This window comes from Lonchura striata, chromosome 18 (genome assembly GCF_050655825.1).
Source record: "Lonchura striata isolate lonStrDom1 chromosome 18, ASM5065582v1, whole genome shotgun sequence".
Classification (NCBI taxonomy): domain Eukaryota; kingdom Metazoa; phylum Chordata; class Aves; order Passeriformes; family Estrildidae; genus Lonchura; species Lonchura striata.
The window spans coordinates 8,085,686-8,104,015 of NC_140720.1; the positions used below are offsets into that span (position 1 = coordinate 8,085,686).

The following is an 18,330-nucleotide window of genomic DNA, read 5'->3' on the forward strand; positions in this document are numbered from 1 at the left end:
CTAAAACAGGAAGAGGATTTTTTTTTTCCCTGTCACCTGTTATTTGCTAAACCTCTACTCAATACTGGACCACATGGAGAAAGAGTCTTACTGGTTGAGCTTTGATTCTGCCAGAATTGGATGACATTGGCAATTTAGGCCCAACACAATGAAAAGGAAGAGCAAGGATGCAAGTGAATGGGAAGTCTTGGATTGAGTTAATCCTACTCTTGATTACAAGTGGCTGTTGCCTCCTGTGAGTACTCTGAAGGCTGCCAGTCTCCATCCTCACTGCCACAAGACCCTCAAAGCCACAGAGCAGGGATGGGCTGACACATCCCCAAAACAGGGTTTAACACCAGCACAGACTCTCCCCACACAGGAAGCTCACCAGAAACCATGGCTAAGCCAAGTCACCACACAGCATGAGTTGATTTAAGACAGTATTTTCAAACCTCTTGACCCATTTCTCTATCCTAGACCTGCCTGCAGGTCTGCACTGTCAGCAAAGCCACACTTCAAGTGCTAGCAGAGTCTTGGGCAGAGGTGGAAAGTGCAGGGCTGGCACTGCTGACACCACACACGTTTGTTCATCAGGGAGGGCTTGTCAGCAGAAATTCAGGTTACAACCAGCATTTACATAATGCCATAACCTCCCTGCTACCCCACCTTAGGGCTGTCTGATAAGGCTACATAAGCTTGGAAAAGACTTTGCAGGACCTTTAAGCAGCTCCAGGTCTGCCAGGCAGGTGGCTCCTCTAACACAATGCTATGTCACCATGCAGAGGACACAAGCATTACTCAGTGGTTCCTACAGGAACTGCAAGCTGGAGCTGCCAGGTCTTTGCACCATCCCTCACTTTCCCATCCAAGGCTGTGAAACCCATAAACTTCTTTAAAAATTAATTTCTTTACTTGCTGCAGGAAACAGGTGATGCCTCAGCATTACAAAGCGATGAGAGGTTGTGCAGGATAGGCAGCGTGTGTTAAGTTACCCAAAATAAAAATCAACCCTGTACATCAATTCTTAATGTGCTGGTCCTGCTGCTGCCAGGAGCCCAAAGCTCAGCTTTCCCTGTTGCCAAACTCAGGCTGCTCTAGAGCTGCTGCAGCAGCAGAAGGGAAAGGGGGGGATTGGAGCAGCCAGAGGCCCTGCAAGGCCTCCCTGGCAGTCACTTGCCTAAGGTAAGGAATGCCTAGTCATGATGACTGGATCAAAGAAGCCCCTCTTCTGCCTTTGGACCCTCGTTATCTCTCTGTAAGGCCATAGGTCATATTTGCCTTGACCCTGGCTATTGGACAATTTCCAACACCCCTGTACCCTATATAAGCCCCCATTTCTGCCCAGTTCAGCAGAAGAGCTGTCACTGAAACTCTTCACAGGAGCTGCCAATATAAACACCACTGTGGAACCTCACACAACCTTCTCCTCTCTCTCTCCCCAGGTGTCTGCCCGGGGCACTTAGCAAGCAAAGAGCTGAAATCACCAAAGAGCTGATCTCACTGAAGAGCTGAGCTGCTTGCTAAGATTGCCCATGGCTGGGAGCCTGCCTGAGGGCCCTGGGCAGGTTGTGCTTATCAGCCCAGCGCTATCTGGGACACCCACGGCAGCCGGGGTCGGATGGACACCGGGAACCCCAGGCTGTAATAGGGGATGGTCTGCAGCAGAACTGACCTCAGCAGAGGGTTATGGCCCTGACTCTGGTCTGGGTTGATCAGAGCACCCCAGGCTGCCTCCCAGCACTGTTGCCCCAAGATGTAGGATATCCAGTGAAGGCACATCCCCAGGGACAAGCAGCTCCTGTGAGTGAGGGGCTCTGTCCATGGGGCTGTGCCACCACCAAGGCAGCAGGTGAATGGCACTACAAAAACACCCAAGGGATTTCATACCTCTGCATAGCAGAATTACATCCCTCCTACCCCCAGAGACAAGTAGAGGAAAAAAAATCTCCAGGTGGCTTTGCCAGGTGCTTGGGAAAAAGATGAGTGACAAAACATCACAAATTTTATGATAGCCACAGTAAAGTCAGTAGGTAGTGCAAGCACTAAACTATGGCAGAGGGACTTGAAAATCCCCTCATCAGACTTTTCTGCATTGGAAAACACATAAAAGGAGCCATTTTACATCCTCCTCTGGAAAGAGAGGCTCAGGCCCCCTCTTGTCCCCCAGGCTGTGTCCAGGGCCCACCAGGCTCCCTGGGGCTGGTGCTCCCCACAGCACTCCCATTAGTCACCCCAGCTGGCAGCTCACCTTGCCCCTGACATTTTTGCCTGGAACACAATTAATTAATTGGTTTTTCTGGCCTGCCTGCTCGTGTCCATGGACAAAGAGAAAATAGTAATTAACATTAAAGATAGGAAAGGGTTTTAGCAGTGTCAGACACCTATCAGCATCCAACTGCTTGGCCTGGGGCTCCAGCAAAATTCAGTGGGAGCTGAGGCTGCATTTCTCCTCTGTGCACATGGGAGGGTGAAATGCAGTGGTGCAGAGGTCCTGCCACAGCCATACATGCATCTTGCACAACCCCTCCACATGCTTTTCTGCTCTGCCTCAGGCTCTCACACACAGCCGAAGGTCAATTCCTCACTTACCCGCCCACCCTCACCCAGAACAAAGTAATCAAGCCAGATCTGTCTGCAGACAGGAAGCCTGCAGATATTTTCAACTCAGCTTACTAACTTGTTTGGGAAACAAGGACCTTGGCCATGTCCTTCCACATAGATCTGGTTTTGAGGCAGTTATTGACAGTTTAACCCAACTTGCACATGGTAAATAACTGCCACATACCCTCTTGCTTTCCAGGCTGGAGAAACACCTTGGTTACTCCAAACCACAGTAAGGAAAGAGTTGCAATGCCCTAGTAATTACCTTCAGACTGTGGTACAACAGACAAGCAAAGGCTTATTTCAAAAGATATTTGACCTTCTGGTAATATATTCTGTTAGAGGCCTCCATCCCTCCTAGGTGTTTCCCAGATTTCAGCAGACAGGAGTCTGACCCAAATCCATCAGCAGTGTGAAGTGCATACAGTCCTCAAGTTTCATCAGTGAGCTGAGAGCTCCACTGGTCTCTCTGTGTCACCAAGACTATCCTTGAGCTCAGGGCCATCTAGGCAGCAGGTCCTTTACCACAGCCAGGAAAACATGCACCAGTGAGCTTGATGAATTCAAATGACAACATCTAAAAATTAGGTAAACTATTTGGGCAACCAAGCAAGGAGACAGGCCTTTAATCTGGGCACTGAGTTCAAGATGTCTTAGAAAAGCAGGCAGATTAGACACTAAATGGATAGAAAACACTAATAAATGGTCATCTTCAACCAGTGTGTTTTTACCTAGAATTTTAATACAAAGAAACATGTAAAAAGTAGGAAGAAGAGTCTTATTTGCCAAACTAAAGGGGATTTGCCCACGAAACAAAGTCTCAAGGCCACGTTTTGCTGTTTCCATATCCCTCTGAAAATATGACACTAAGGTGCACAGGGACCTGCACTTCCCACTGTAAAGAGTTCCTGCCTTTCCTTTTCCAGAAATCACAAAACTGAACACTGTGATGCCTCTGAGTGTGAGCAGGAAGAGCCTCAGTGTCAGCACTAAGTTGCTGTATGTTTCTTCTACCCTGTTGTGACCTCTAAGCAACACCCATATCTTCCTCAGAGCAGGACATCTTACTTGGACAGGAGACCTGGGCAGGGCCTGGCTGGGATGGCAGAGCACCTGCTGAGAGCTGAAGAACCAAAGCTGAATAGCTGGAGCCCAAAAACCTGCTGGCTTACTAAAAAAACATGCTCCAAAATTTCTGGCTGAATACTTTCAACCCCCAAAACCTCCTCCAGCTGCTCCACAGATCCAGCAGTCAGCCACAAGGAAACACTTATTTTGATCCTACTCCCAATGAGTCCCTTATTCCTTATTAATAAAAGCCAATTTCAACCATAATTAAAAGCTTGTTTGAGGGAACCTTCAGCCACTGCTCAGGATCAAAATATCAATCTATGAAAGAGATACCCTGCAGCAGAGCTATGATACCCACAGCTGCATCACATCCCATTTCTCTCTTCCTCTGCCACAGCCTCACCTACTGCAGCAGTTTTCTTGCAGCTAATGATGAGATAACTTCATTTCTTGAAAAGCCTGGTTTTCCCAGGAATGTGCCCCCCCAATCTTCCCAAATGCAGGCAATTGCTGGAAGAAAAGCACCAGCAGCTTCCAGATATCCTCAGTAACCTCAGCCAGGCTCCTAGCAAGGACCTCCATCTGTTCAGATACTCCATGCCACCACTGATCCCTCTCTCTGTCCACTCCCAGGGCAGGCCAGGGCAGTGTGACAGGTTAGAGTGTCACACATCATGAGCTAGAGCTGTTCCCAAGGCCACCTTCATCATGAGTTTATGCAATGTCTTCCTCAGACTCATCTCTAGATCCCCATTGCCTGAGGGAATGTTGCCCTTGGCACCACACTTTGTACACAAAGCACAGGCTCTGGGACAGCCGGGACCAGAGGGGATGGTGACAGTCAGGAGGGCAAGGGCCAGCATGCACACAAACCATCTGCAGCCACCCACCAGCCAGAGATCCACCACCGGGATAAAGAGCAGAGAGACAAGCCACAACTTGCTGAATTCCTGCAGGCCAGTGGGAGCTGTCAGGGCATGCTCTGGTGCCAGCTGCCTCCTCAGCTCTCATTTCCCATCTCCAGGCTAAACCGTGTTATCCCAGCACTGGCTAATGGCCATTAAACCTAGTCTCAAAAGGGGCATTTCTCACCTGGTCCTCACATGGTTAGTGAGTAATGAGCACAAAGCAGCCAGGCAGACCCCAAGTCAACCCAGGAGTGCAGAAAGCAGCAGTGAAACTGAGCAAAAAGCAAGTCATGTAAGGATCTGGACTTAAATGCAGCTGGGGAACAAACAGGATGGAGGGCGTGTGGGAGGAGGACACAGATGAGGCTGGTCAGGCTAATTAAGACCAGTTAGTGCAGGCAGGACCCTGATCCCTTTTGCAGGGGGAGGATGTGGGAGTGATGCTATGGGAACTGCTTGGGAAAGTCAGGATAAACCAGCACTTCCTCCAGCCTTGGCACTGCACCATTTTCTCAGTACTAGCAGAGCTGGTCTGAAGGGGTTTTTCCAGGGTTGTTCAGATCCTATCCCAGCCTCAGGAACCTGTTTTTGGTGCTCTGAGACCTCGGTTTCTGTTGGGTCTGTCTACGTTCCAGGGATGGATCAGAGCGAGAGTTTGTGACTGAACCTGGGGAACGAACAACTCCCTGACACAAAACGCTCTGCAATCCTATAGCTGAAATGTCACTTCATTTCCTTTGCTTTAGACAAAAAACAAAACCCAAAACCAAAGAACCACCCACACTTCCTCTGCAAGAATTAATCTGCCAGAGGATTTGCTAATCTGGATCTCTGGAACAAATTCAACTGGTCTTTCTCAAGTGTGATTTGCAAGTTCTGAGGCGTTTACACTTTGGTATCCAGCCACAAAGAATCACAGAACCATTTCCAGTGAAAGGCTGGAAAATACCTTTAAGGTTATTGAGTCCAACCGTTAACCCAGCACTGCCAAGGCCACCGCTAAACTCAGATTTTAAGTCCCAAAGCTGCTGCTGAGGCTCCTGAGCATGGGGCTGGTTTACCAAGCTGTAACATGCTGGTAGGGACAGGGAGAGCAGGGAACTTGCAGCCACCTCCACGGTGCCCCAGGCACAGCCCGTCCCCTGAGGGCTGCAACCAACTGCTGACAAGTGACATCCAGCAGAGACAAGCCCGTAGCACTGGGCCAGACTGCACCACTCGGGCTGAGGCTTTAATCAGAGCTAAATCTGGATTCTCTACTGTCACCTCACTGGATGACCTTGGAAAAGTCAGCTGGGATATAATATAAGCTAAATGGGAGAGGATGACAAAGAAAACCATGGTCTCAGGATGAAAAGGTACTTAAAAGGTCACTTATAAAGGTATTTACCAAGACAAGTGCTTGGCTTTCCTACCCTCCTACCCTGAGTGACTCCAAAAAGCAGTTTATCACCCCACTCAGTTTACAGTAAACATCTTGCTTCTGTACATGCAGCTTATTTTACACATTCATAAAATATGTGTCCAGCTCATGCCAGGGCTATGCATGATGGCAGAAAGGTGCAAGAAACCTTCCCATTCCTGTTCTCAAGCTGCAGGCATTGTCCAGTTTCTGAACACCCCCACTGGTTTGGGCAGTAGCTCTGTGTCTCCCCAACTACACTCCTGACTTTCCTGCTGGACCCTGTGGCTGGGTCTCCCTCGTCAGTGACTCCAGAGAAGTGGGCTGCTCATCTCCTTGCAGAGGTGCCCCAGCTACAAGCTCTTACTGAAGACTATAAATGCCATTATTTGCATAACATAAACCTGAAATTGTGAAATATAAACCTCTTCCTTTGAGGTAAGCTACATAAACGGTGCAGGTTGTTGTGTCTCTTGGCATGAAGGGCTCCCTGTTCTTGCAGGGAGTAGCCAGGAACCCTCATGTCAGCAGCTGTTTGTCCCCCATCAGAGCTGAGAGAAAGTGAGGCACTGAAGAAGAAGGGTGAGTCACTGTGTGAGCACTCCTGGTCTGCTGCCATAAATAACAGCTAGGGAAATCCAAGGTTTGGATGCTGATGTCTTGGGGAATCACTAGAAGAAGAAACAACATTCAGACATGAACAGGAGAGGATTAACTTATCAGGGCAGACAGTGACTGCCAGAGAGTGACTGGAGAGAAAGACTGAAACAGGCAGTTGTTCCCTGTGTCCCATGCAGAGCACTCATGTGTCCTCAGGTGCTCCACAGGCTGGTAGAGAGAAGCACCTTTGCACTCTTCACCAACAAAAGCACACTGTTTGCAGTAGGCACCCAGGTGTGGCTATTGCTGTGAACTCCGATCCTATTCCCAACCCTACTAATATGGAAAGAAAATCTGCTTGTGAAAATCTGCCCATGTTTTGCAGGTGTCCCAGTCCTGTCACGTTCACTGCTCAACACCAGGAGCACATTGCCTGAGAGCATCAAGCCCATAGGAGCAGAACAACACACACCAGCCCTCCACTTTCACACTGTCCATCCTATCTGGGTACCTTGGAAGGGTTAATCCGAGGGTTTGTGGCGCCGCTGTTGCCCGGTGTGGCACAGCCGGCTAAGAAAAAACTTGTTCCTTTACCTTTGTAAAGGAGGCATCGAGGAGGCAGTGAGGAGGTCGTGTAGCACCTGCAGCACATCCCCAGGGTCCTTGCAGTGACTGTGCAGGTCGGGCTGCCCAAGAGAAAAGGTGTCCTGCAGCCTGGGGCAGAAGGTAGATGAAAGCCATGGGGTCTGCAGCCCCACTGGAGAATCCTCGCCTGTAAGCAGGCACCCAGGGAGATGTGAGGGGAGCCAGGAATCTGCTGGATAAACTCAAAAGTTGGACAGGGCAGCTGGGAACAGAGAAGAGCTGTGCTTCTGCCTTTTTTTGCAGGTTTGCTGTTGCCGGGGAGAGGTTTTAGGCTGTTATCCAGCTAATTCACACCACAGAGACAAGCACTTGAATTAGTTGCATTATCTGTGCCCAGCTAAATTGGACAAAGGATTAAAGTGTGCTGAGCACCACCACCGTGATTTGCATCTCAGAGCCCCTTCCCACGGGCCCCCTCTGCTCCCAGCCTTTTTTTATTTCGTTTTCTGGCTGTCAGCCAGCCAGCATAAGAGCCCTGTTTACAGAAATGATGCCTAGGTTAATATTGCAAAAGACTTCATCAAAGCCTGTAGTCGCTACTGAAGCAGAAGGGTCTGACCGTGGGCCATGAGCTGACCGGGCTGCGCACACAGGGGATGAGCCGCAGCCACGCGGCACCGCCTTTCGTTTGACAAATTCTGGTCTCAGCCTGAGGTATGAAACTAACTTTCTGCCACCATGGCATATTTGGAATAATGAGCAAAATCAAACTATTATTCATCTCTAAAGCTGGACACAAAACCTCAATGCAGCTGTTGTTTTAGGGAAAAAACACTATTTGAGTGCTAAGTAAATACTGCGCTGTGCAGTGACCTTATGGGCTCTTTTTCTGAGCTCATCCAGCTGCCAGAGATTATTATTTTATGCATGTTTATTCATGTGGAGAGGATGCAGAATGCTATTGCTATACGTTTCTGTCAGTCTCAGAGAAATACAGACTGGGATCTCTCAGAAGCAGCTCCAGATCTAGAGAAGTAAAGCAAAAGCCTATCTGCCAGCAGTGGATTCTAATTAATTAATGCCTTTTAAAATGCTTTTTCACCACCAGTACTTTGTACATAGGTGTAGTTTTCTTGAAAGGTTCACACTGAGCTCTGCTGTGACACATAACCTTTATAGGTTTCTATTTTACTTGGCATTTGCAGTTTTTCCTCCTCGGCATGAGGACTGAGTGACCTTAGCAATTGCCAGCAAGGGGACTCCATATGATGAAAGCAGGTGAAAGGGAAAATAAGGGCGGAACTAGGTAAAGCCAATTCATACCTCAGAGGAGGTGTGGTCCTGTCCTCTACCTAGCTGTGGTCACAGTCTTGTGAAATATAAAAGGAGAAGGCAGTGGTTTCTTAAACAATCTGGTGCCAGGATCCTGTAGTGAGAAGGAAGGGAGGTGCTGGAAGAAATGCAGAGCAAGAAGTCAAGAGTGTCAGCTGGGAAAGGTGTGGGACTCACCGGTGCTCTGAGCCTGTCAGCTCTTCCCTGAAGGCCTGTTCGCTGGGCTGAGGGTTGCATGGTAGCTGCACTCCCTTCCCCAGCAGGCTGGCTTAGAGAAGAACAGAGCTATCATGTCCCAAGGAGAAGCAGCAGGACGTGGCACTGCCAAGCCCCAGGACCAGGGATGGGCATGGATGGTCCTGCTGGCTGAAGTGGTGCTGCAGGGGTTGACGCTGGGCTTCCCATCCTGCATTGGTGTCTTCTTCACGGACCTCCAGCATGAGTTCCAGGCCAGCAACAGCGAGACATCATGGTTCCCGTCCATCATGGTGGCCGTGCTGCACGGAGGAGGTGAGTGATGGCAGGTAATGGTCTCCTCCACAACCTGTCTTGTGCTGTTGGTGGGAGGATGTAATGAAGATACTTTCAGCATTTTGTTAAGGCAGGTGGTGGGGGGGACTGACTGTTTGGCAGGACACAGCATTTCCAAGCCACTTGGATCCCACAGTCCAAAGCTAAATGCCCACAGATTCCACGCTCCCTTTTGTCACTCCCAGAGTCAGCCAAGACCCTTGGTCAAAGAAGGCAAATCCCTTTCTCAGCCCAGTTTTTCCCGATCAGCAAGACCATAGTTATATCTCACAGAAGCTCTTTGAATAAGCCAGCACACAGTGTTGGCTCTGGAGCTCTGGTGCTTCCTTGGTTCATCTTGTCCACAAGAGCACATCTCCTTCCAAGTGCCACATGACAGCTCTGTTCTTTGTGGCTGAAGAGATGCCAAAAGCTGAGCTCCTCAGTGCTGCCAGCTGAAGCAAAGCCTTAAAAGCAGCTCCTTGGGCATGGCGCACACACCTACGCAGGCATCAGGGTGGATGTGAGCAGGGCTGGATCCCTGCAGAATGTGGGTCAGGCAGCACCCTCCGGCTGCAGAGGTGGAAGGAACATTGTGCTCTGGGGATAGGGGAGTGAATCACTGGTTTTCCCCTCAAAAAAAATATGGGAGCAGCACAGGGCAGTGGTCCCAGATTCCACACATAGATGTGGGGATTCTTTTTCTGCAGAGAGAAAAGCAAATCTTCAGCAGTTCAAGGACTTCCCAATGAGTGGTCTGTGCTTTGTGACCCATACAAATCCTGTGCTTATTTGATAAACAGACAACCCAAACCCTACCAGGCAACAGAAGGAAAGTTCCCAGTGTTGCTTATGTGTCCAAACTTCTCCTTGAGTTCATTCCTGCTCCCTTCCAATGCTAGTGAAAGTTGATACTACGTTATAAAGCAAAAAAACAACCCCAGAGCCCTGATTCACCCTAATGCAAAGGCTATGGCAGGCTCAGTCTGTACCATGCAGGATATGGTTGGCAGCCACCTGCATGGAATTGAGAGTTTGCACCTTAGCAGAAACAGCTGGGTCCAGAATATCAAGATGCAGATGGAAAGAGATGTCAAGGGAAGTGACAGGGGGAGGAATCACCACTGAGAGACAGCAGAAATAAAGCAGTATCCTCGGGGCTTGGAATTTGGAAGTTGTTGGGCATTCCCAATCCTGCTTTCCAGCTCCTGTGATGCTTCTGTGATTAGTGGGAAGGATCCAGCTGGGACCTGATGGCTCTGGGAAACGGTCTCAGAAGCAGCTTGGACCCAGCATGTCCAGGAAGGACAACTCTGGCAGGATCCACAAGAATGTCAATTATCTTGTCATTTTTAATGAAGTAATTGTTGTATAGGAGGCTAGAACCACTGTAAAAGGTAATACAAATTCAGCCAATACATAGATCCGAAAGTTATATATTAGATAAGGAAAGAATAGCCTTGTCTTGATATTCACAATAGAATTAGTCAGGGCACAGCCAGAGAGTTGTACTTTGCTTGCCAGTTATGCCTCCTGTTGCAGAGTGTTACAGCACAGGAGGGCTTATTCTTTCCCCCAGTAGCAGAAGGCAGCAGTTACAAAAAACAGAAGGAAAAAACCCCAAAATAAACAGAGATCAAAGCTTCCCTCTTAGGCCAAGCACATAAGGCTTTTGCCGCAACTTCTGACCTCATTTGGAGGGGGCCAGGCTTTACTTGATTCAGGTTTTCTGATTATATTTCAGCACTTAAATCTTTCATAAAATTGCATGCTGCTGTCACCAGTATCTCTTAAAGACTCCACTCTATTTTCTTCACCTTTATTCTTTTTAATTAAGGCGAAAAAAAATTATATGTTGCAAAAATTGGAAAAGGAAAGGAAATGGGCAGAGCAGCCTGTTGTCAGAGCAGCCAGTACTTCCATGCAGGAGAGCTATGGAAGGAAATGGAGAAGGGCACAGGGCAAACATTAGCTCACAACTCAGTCAAACATACCCCATTATCGGTGCTACGTTCCTAGGTAAAAGCCATTAATGATTATTTTGTTATAAGATTATTTGAGAGACCTAGGATCCTACATCTGTCTGTAAAAAGGGATTTCAGGCTGTTACAGGTTCCTGCTCCTAGATATCCATGCACACAGAACATTCTGCACTAACTCATACAAATGCAGCACTTTTGTTGATATTATTCTTGCAAAAGAAAGCACAAAAGCCCCAGGCAAGTGAGAAATAACATTTGAAACCCAGACAACAAGTAACCAGGAACTAATAATGAAAAACCCTTATGGTTTTTAGAACCAATCTCATTATTTTCTAGTGTTCAATTTATGCCTTCTTGGCATAAATCTAGTTAAACAGCAGTACCATCCTTAATGTCTTCAGCAGGAGGAAAAATAATCCAGTCACATTTGCTGGACACTTTTTCAAAGGCTGGTGAAGTCGGAGGTGAAAATTTCCCAAGCAGATCAAAATACAGACAGCTGCACTCCTAATTTTAATAATGTTCCACTGTTCACTTGACTGTGTGGGTTTTATTTCAAACCAGATGTTGATTTAGGTCACAAATATGCCACAGGTTATATTCCCTACACTGACTGACTCCTAATTCTGCAGCTTACAGTCATTTTGCATTTGCTTCCATAACCTTGAGTCTTCAGAATTGGGAAAAACATTAATAAAACCTGGAAAACCTTGAGGATCCTCAAGGGAACAGGAAAAGAAACTCTACCTTCAGATCTTCTTCTGCCAGAGCATGCAGACAGAAGCACCTTCCCAGTGGTGAGCTGCAGGTGTGAATTAATCTTTCCCTGCCCCAAAATTAAGGACATTAAATGTCATAAACAAACAAGCAATTTATCATAATCTCATGGAATTCATCAGAAGTCCATTTCCAGGCATTTTAATGAAAATCCATCACATCCTACTCTATGATCAAAATCTCAGCAGATCACAGACTTCACCTCAGCCAACAAGCTGGCCAAGCACTTGGGAGGATCACAAAATTTATTTTCTCTTCCTGTCTCCCTCACATTAAGCTGCCTGGAAAACCTTCAGGGCCTCTAGACTACATCATTTGATAATTGCAGCAATCCAGCAGGTACAAAATACTTCCTTTCTCTCTAACTGCTTCCCTTTTCCTTCTCTACTTCCAGGGCCCCTCTGCAGCATCCTGGTGAAGCGGTTTGGCTGCAGGTTTGTGGTGATGCTGGGTGGGCTGCTCAGTGGGCTGGGAATGGTGTCCAGCTCCTTCTGCAAGTCCATCAGCCAGCTGTACCTCACAGCAGGCCTCATCACTGGTACGTACTAGAGAGCAGGGAATCTCAACTTCTGTGCTGGAGATGGGAAATGGGAGAGCCCTGACTAAGTGGTCACATTTTTCCACTCATCTGTGAAATAGGAGAACTCAACAGCCTCCCAGCACAGCAGAAATCCGACAGCCACTAGACTTGGCTTCCACACCCTTTTAACACTCACCTCACCCACTCAAGCTCGCTGGGAAGTGCTTCTCTCTGGAAAAAGCTACAGGTCTCCAGAGGCTAAAATGGAGAAAAAGGATGTCTATTCTTTTTAGTAGCTTCCCAGCCTTTTGTCTTTCAAGAAGGGAGGGGTTTTGTTGTTTTTCCAATCTTGGAACATGTGTTGGGATAATGTCCTTCTCAGATTCCCTGAGCTTTTAATTCACCACTTCAAAACTGGGAGAGAATGGAGACATATTTTTCTAACAAAAGACCCTGTTGGTTTTGAACAGAAATAACAGATGGGAACTTTTCCTTTCCAAATATTTCTCCTATGTAACTGACGTTCAACTCTTGGTTTTTAATAACACAGAGAAATTAATTCCTTACTCTGGAACCATTCCTGCTGGATCTTGCAAGTTAAGCAGTGGCCACTGCATAGAGAGAAAAACAAGCAACTCCCTGAGCCCTGATGAAAGCATCAGGAGAGAAGCACTGCTCATTGCATGTGGTATAAAATCCAATCTTTTAGTGAACAATTCCATAGCAACTTTAGGAATTGCAGTGTGTCCCACAAAAACATCTGTTTAGATCAGTATATTTACTATACCCAAGAAGACAAATACTTCAATTTACACACAACATCCTTTTTCATCCCTGGTGTCAGGTTTCTGAGTATTAATCAATCCCTGGGGGCTGTGTGGTAGGTCAGAAAATGCTTCAATGCCAGATGAAGTAATCTGTGGGTACATCCTGAATTTGGGTTCTTTTTACCCTTTAAGACAACAAAGAAGGATCATTTATTTTCATCTCTAGGTCTAGGATCATGTTTCAGCTTCCAGGCAGGAGTGACTGTGCTGGGCTACTACTTTGTACGGTGGCGAACACTGGCCAATGCCGTGGCCTCCACCGGTGTCTCCCTTGGTTTCACGCTGTGGCCGCTGTTGTCTCGATACTTGCTGGATGAGATGGGATGGAGAAACACCTTCCTCATCTTTGGAGGAATACTCCTGAACTGCTGTGTTTGTGGAGCCATCATGAGACCCATTCAGCTGGCATCAGGGTCACTTCCACAATCTGCCAAGCCCAAAGAGGAGCCAGGGAGCAGAGCAGAAGAGGTACAGCTGTCCAATGGAGCATCTCCTCACCACCCCACACTCCAGCAGCACACCAAAAGGACAAAATGCTTACAGATGCTGCAGAAGTACCTGGCTTTTGACATCTTCTGTCAAAACAAAGGGTACCAGATTTACACTGTTGGAGTAACCTGGATGATGATGGGGTTTGCTTTACCCCATGTCTACCTTGTGCCTTATGCCACCCACCATGGGGTGGAGGAACGCAAGGCAGCCCTCCTCATCTCCATCATCGGGTTAATCAACATCTTCATCCGCCCTCTCACAGGGCTGCTCTCAGGACACAGAGTCTTCACAGGAAGACGCATCTACCTGTTCAGCCTGGCCGTGCTCCTCTGTGGGCTCAGCAATTTCATCTGTGTCATTTCAGCTGAGTTCAGTGTGCTCATCCTCTACTGCATCATCCTCAGCATAGCCATGAGTGGCATTGGGTCGCTCATCTTCCAGGTGCTCATGGATGTCGTAGAGATGGACAGGTTCTCCAGTGCTCTAGGGCTCTTCACCATCCTAGAGAGCATCACCCTGCTCATTGGGCCCCCACTCACAGGTGAGAGAGGCTATGAAAGCTGGCTGGGAGAAAGGGGGTGGTTTGGAAACTGGTGACAAGCGTTTGTGAGCATCAAGAAGAGAAATTACAGAATTTCCAGACCTGTGGTATAGGTGAGTTATGCAAAGGGAGCGGTATAAAAGGTAGGGTTGGAAAGGAATCATCAGCCTCTTCTGACAGCTGGAAATTAATTTCTACAGCTGCATCAAAAGCACACTGAAAAAAATAACTCACTTGGTAAGTGGTCTGATACATATGGGAGCAATGACAGCTTTTTTCCAGTGGCAAGAAGCTGACAGGAATAACTATGAACTTTTTCACCTTTTAACTAGTTTGCATTGTTTTATCCCTGAAGTCTCAAGAAATTGTTGAACATCCCATTAAACAAATTATTTGTTTTCACAATTATTACCAGTCCTACATTATTCAAAAGCCCCATAGTAAAAGCTTCTTTTCAGTCTTCTTTCCAAGTTCTGGAGCATATTAATTTTTCTCTGGAGACAAGAAAGGAGCTAGTTATGACTCTCAGTCTGATAAATTATCCACAGTTCACTCCAAATGCCACTAAGTGACCTGTTCAAGACACACCTGCTCCTGCAGTAAATTCAAACGACCAACAAACAACAAATGTCAGCCTGAGCATGTCAACCTCAGTTCAGTCTTTAGTTCTCTTTCCAGACAATGAATTGTGGCCACTCAGCAGGAAAATTATGTCTGGTTCAATAATGTGGTGGTAACATGCAGTGTATTTCATGGTACTCCTTGGCATTAGCTTGTCAGTCACTTCTCTCAAAGAGCAAAAAAGGTCCCTTCTTGGTCATCTCTGACAGGAGACTCAGATGGGCAAAAAAAGCACAGTAAAAACAGCTCCATTTCTGTTTGTAGTCCTAAAATCTGATACAGAAAAGTACACCACGGAAAGAAACATCACCAATCTAGACTGAAAAATACAAACAAATAAATATTATGGATAAGCAGCCTATGGAAGGCATAATGTATTTGGCCTAAGTATCACTTTTCCATCTTTAATATTAGTGATAAATTACTCCCTTCATATCTCATGTTTCTAAATGGTTTATATTGAGGTCACTTAATGTTAGTCATAATCTTGCTGTGCTGTGAATTTCCTTATCCTTCTTTAAACAGGATTAGAGACAAATGTTCAGTTTAGAGACCTTACTATGTAAATTTCAGAGCTATTTCTCTATCTTGTTGTTCTGTTTTCTGCCCCAGGATGTAATAGGGTCACTCATTTCAAAAGCCACTGAGTGGCAGTGGCACAAGGGTCCTCAGCTGAGCAAACAAAATGAAGCAGCAGGTTGGGGAAAAATTACAATTTCCTTTCTTTCCTGATTTCTCTGTGTATTGAGAAATACTTTCCACAGAAGTATCACCTAACTTGTGACTACAAATAAAAAACTAAACAACCACTAGAATCCAGAGAAGAGGAGAGAACTTAACTCATCAGAGAATGCTTGTCTTTTGTATATGGCAGTTTGCTGAATGATTCATGTTTAATGGTCATGTACATGAATGTCTTTAGTGTGCCTCCTCTCTTTGGCTAAGCTATGACTTCTATTTCAGGTCTCCTGGTAGACATAACGAGTGATCATCACTACGTCTTCTACAACTCCAGCTTCTTCCTGATATCAGCTGCATTATTTATGGGGCTCAGCTTCTGTGCTCTGGAAAAAAAAAACAGATTGAGAGAGGCTTCCAAAGCACATTTGGACAATCCCTCCAGATACCAATACAGTGAAACATCAACAGAACCAAAGGCCGAAAGTCAATCCCCTCCAGCAGTTGAGTACATCACCAGCATATGAAAATAAAGAAGGGGGGAAAAGAGCAACACCATGAAGTGGTCTGTATAAAGCAACACGTGGCCCAACACTGATGGCAGATCAGAAAAAAACAGTCTTCTTTCCACTACTGTCATCTTCCTTTTGCACTTGCACTCTATAGGGCCTTGTCAGGTTCCAAGATAGTGATCCAGACCACAGGCCTAGCCCAGAACCCAGCACCAGCCAAGGAGATGAAGCCCAAAGAGATCTGAGCTCTCCTAAAGCAAACAATGGGGTAACAGCCATGGGACCCAGCACCAGGAGACAAAAGCTGGGGCAGTTTAATTGGGTTAAATCACCACCTTTAAGAAGTCACTGGAATTTCACAAGCACATTCCAGTTGGTAGTGCTGGATAACACATATTAATGGGTAGTTCTTCCCAAAGAAATATTGTTGCCTCATCTGAATATACAGTCTTGGTGCACAGGCTTCCTGCTTGCTTCCCATGTTGGGGGTGGCAAGACAAACACTTTCCACAGGAATTGTGCTATTATTTTCCACATCTCTAAATATTATACAAAAGCAGATGCATGGGTTGTAGAACTCAGACAAATCTCTAGTAAGATAAACTGTTTTCTCCTATGAAGCATACACGGGAGTTCTTCATGCCAAGGACAGTTTCAAAGCCTTCAAATTCAAATCCAGAGTCCCAAAAAAAAAAAAAAAAAAACCAAAAACAAAAACAAAAAAAAAAAAAAAAAAAAAAAAAAAAAAAACAAACAAAAAAAAAAAACCAAAAAAAAAACCACCAACCCACCATGCCTTCGAGTGCCTACTTTGTGTAACTACTGATATCTCAAGTGCAGTTTAATATATAATAAAAGAGGATTCATGGCTCATGTAAACACTCTTCAGCATCAACTGGAACCAATTTGTGGCAGGGAGGGTAATATCAGACCTATGAATAAGGATATGCATCCTTTTATAGGGCAAAATACAAAGCAACTGTAGTTCCTCTTTGTGGAGATCAGTTCAGCTCTTTAGTCTTAGACTTTTGAACCTAATTACACCAGCATTCCCATTATAGAGAACTTTGCACAAACATAACTTATATTTCATAGAAGCAGAACTTACAAAGAAATCTGTGGGGGAAGCATAGTGCAAAAAGCCAGTGTTGCTGACTTTCTATCCATACAGCCTTGAGTGTAAGTAGCTTTCTCTGCCACATTCCCAGGATTTAGGCTTGTCTCTGCTCAGACAATGGCTGCAGCAGCCTCAGCATCAGCTCAAGATGCAAACTGTTCATATTCTGTGTCATCCCTGATCCAACAGACACAGAAAACAGCTCATGAAGCACACGGATAAAGATAACCCAACACATCAGAACAATCAAAAAGATGGAAGCACAAAATGGGAGTGAAATGGAAGAAGTAACAGCCTTCAATGGAACTGCAGTGCCTGTCTAAGAACTGTTATAACTCAGCTGCAGTGCTTATCTGGAGAACTGTCCTAACACGTTCCTAGTGACAAACCCACAGCTTTCATTAGAGCTCCCCAGAAAAAACAAACAAACCAATTAAAAAAAAAACACTTTGCATGAAACCATTCAAAAACTGACTCCACGTTCTTCAGAGACTACAATGGCTTAACAGGTGGCTTTTACACAAAACGGGAGTCAGCCCTTCAGACAGGCTCCTGCTCCTACAGCTCAATACTGTCTTGGGACTACAGACCCAGGAGGATTTGCATTTCCTGATCAAACCTATACTTAAATAAGATGGTTAGGGGGAGACATACATATCTGATCTCTCATCACATGTGTTTATTAACTTATGTAATGCTTACACGATCCATAACTATGAAGTAAAGAGGGACTGGTGCTTCTCAGCTTACCAAAAGAGACTTCTATACATTCCTAGGAAAATGAAGAGGCTTTCTCACAAAAAAGCAATAAAAAGGGATTAAATCCCTAATTTCTTCTAGCTATTGCAAATAAACAGCTAAGCAGCTGAACAGGTTGCCATTTTCTCTGTGTGTAATTCTTAAATTTTAAATTCTGTTCACCTTTCTACACTCCCTTTCTGTTTTCTTACAGAAATATGAGGTTATGTGGCCCCAGATCCTCTCATTGCTACAAATGTCCTGGACAAAATAGGCAAGATATGGTGTAAGCTACAATCCACCAAAATTTCTGACAGGAAACAAAGGTTAGGTGAAGGAGCAATGGAAGGCACCTCCTGCATAGAGCCAGTTGATCCACCTGTAATGCTTTTGCCTTGGCTGCTTCATAAAAAAGGAAATGTACAGGGCAAAACCAAAAAATCTTCACCAACTGAAGCTGACACAGAGATCAGCTCCTCCTACACCAAGGCAAAGATACCTGTTTTGATAATTTCTTGATTGTGTAAGATAATT

The 18,330-nt window shown here is 45.9% G+C and overlaps 1 protein-coding gene and 1 long non-coding RNA gene across 7 annotated transcripts in view; one reads left to right on the top strand and one right to left on the bottom strand.

The window, feature by feature from the left end:
• The window catches only part of LOC110484162 (uncharacterized), a 29,699-nt gene that overhangs the window by 8,696 nt on the left and 2,673 nt on the right, over window positions 1-18,330 (bottom strand). For 3 of the 6 annotated variants that reach the window (XR_014949335.1, XR_014949334.1, XR_014949333.1), the window contains one exon: window positions 7,159-15,815. This is a non-coding gene — a long non-coding RNA (uncharacterized LOC110484162). The remainder of the gene's footprint in view (window positions 1-7,158; window positions 15,816-18,330) is intronic. The other 3 variants (XR_014949336.1, XR_014949337.1, XR_014949338.1) reach the window with 3 other exon arrangements.
• SLC16A5 (solute carrier family 16 member 5) lies at window positions 8,772-17,517 on the top strand. Its single transcript, XM_077787356.2, has 4 exons — window positions 8,772-8,991; window positions 12,145-12,288; window positions 13,264-14,130; window positions 15,715-17,517. The coding sequence occupies exons 1-4, from the start codon at window positions 8,772-8,774 to the stop codon at window positions 15,954-15,956; spliced, it is 1,473 nt and encodes a 490-aa protein (XP_077643482.2). The 3' UTR covers window positions 15,957-17,517.

Bases quoted from the DNA above. Each gene is read 5' to 3' on its own strand.
- SLC16A5 (XM_077787356.2), top strand. From the start codon at position 8,772: ATGTCCCAAGGAGAAGCAGCAGGACGTGGCACTGCCAAGCCCCAGGAC. The intron at 8,992-12,144 runs GTGAGTGATGGC...CTCTACTTCCAG, and splicing joins GGCCGTGCTGCACGGAGGAG to GGCCCCTCTGCAGCATCCTG. The intron at 14,131-15,714 runs GTGAGAGAGGCT...CTTCTATTTCAG, and splicing joins CATTGGGCCCCCACTCACAG to GTCTCCTGGTAGACATAACG.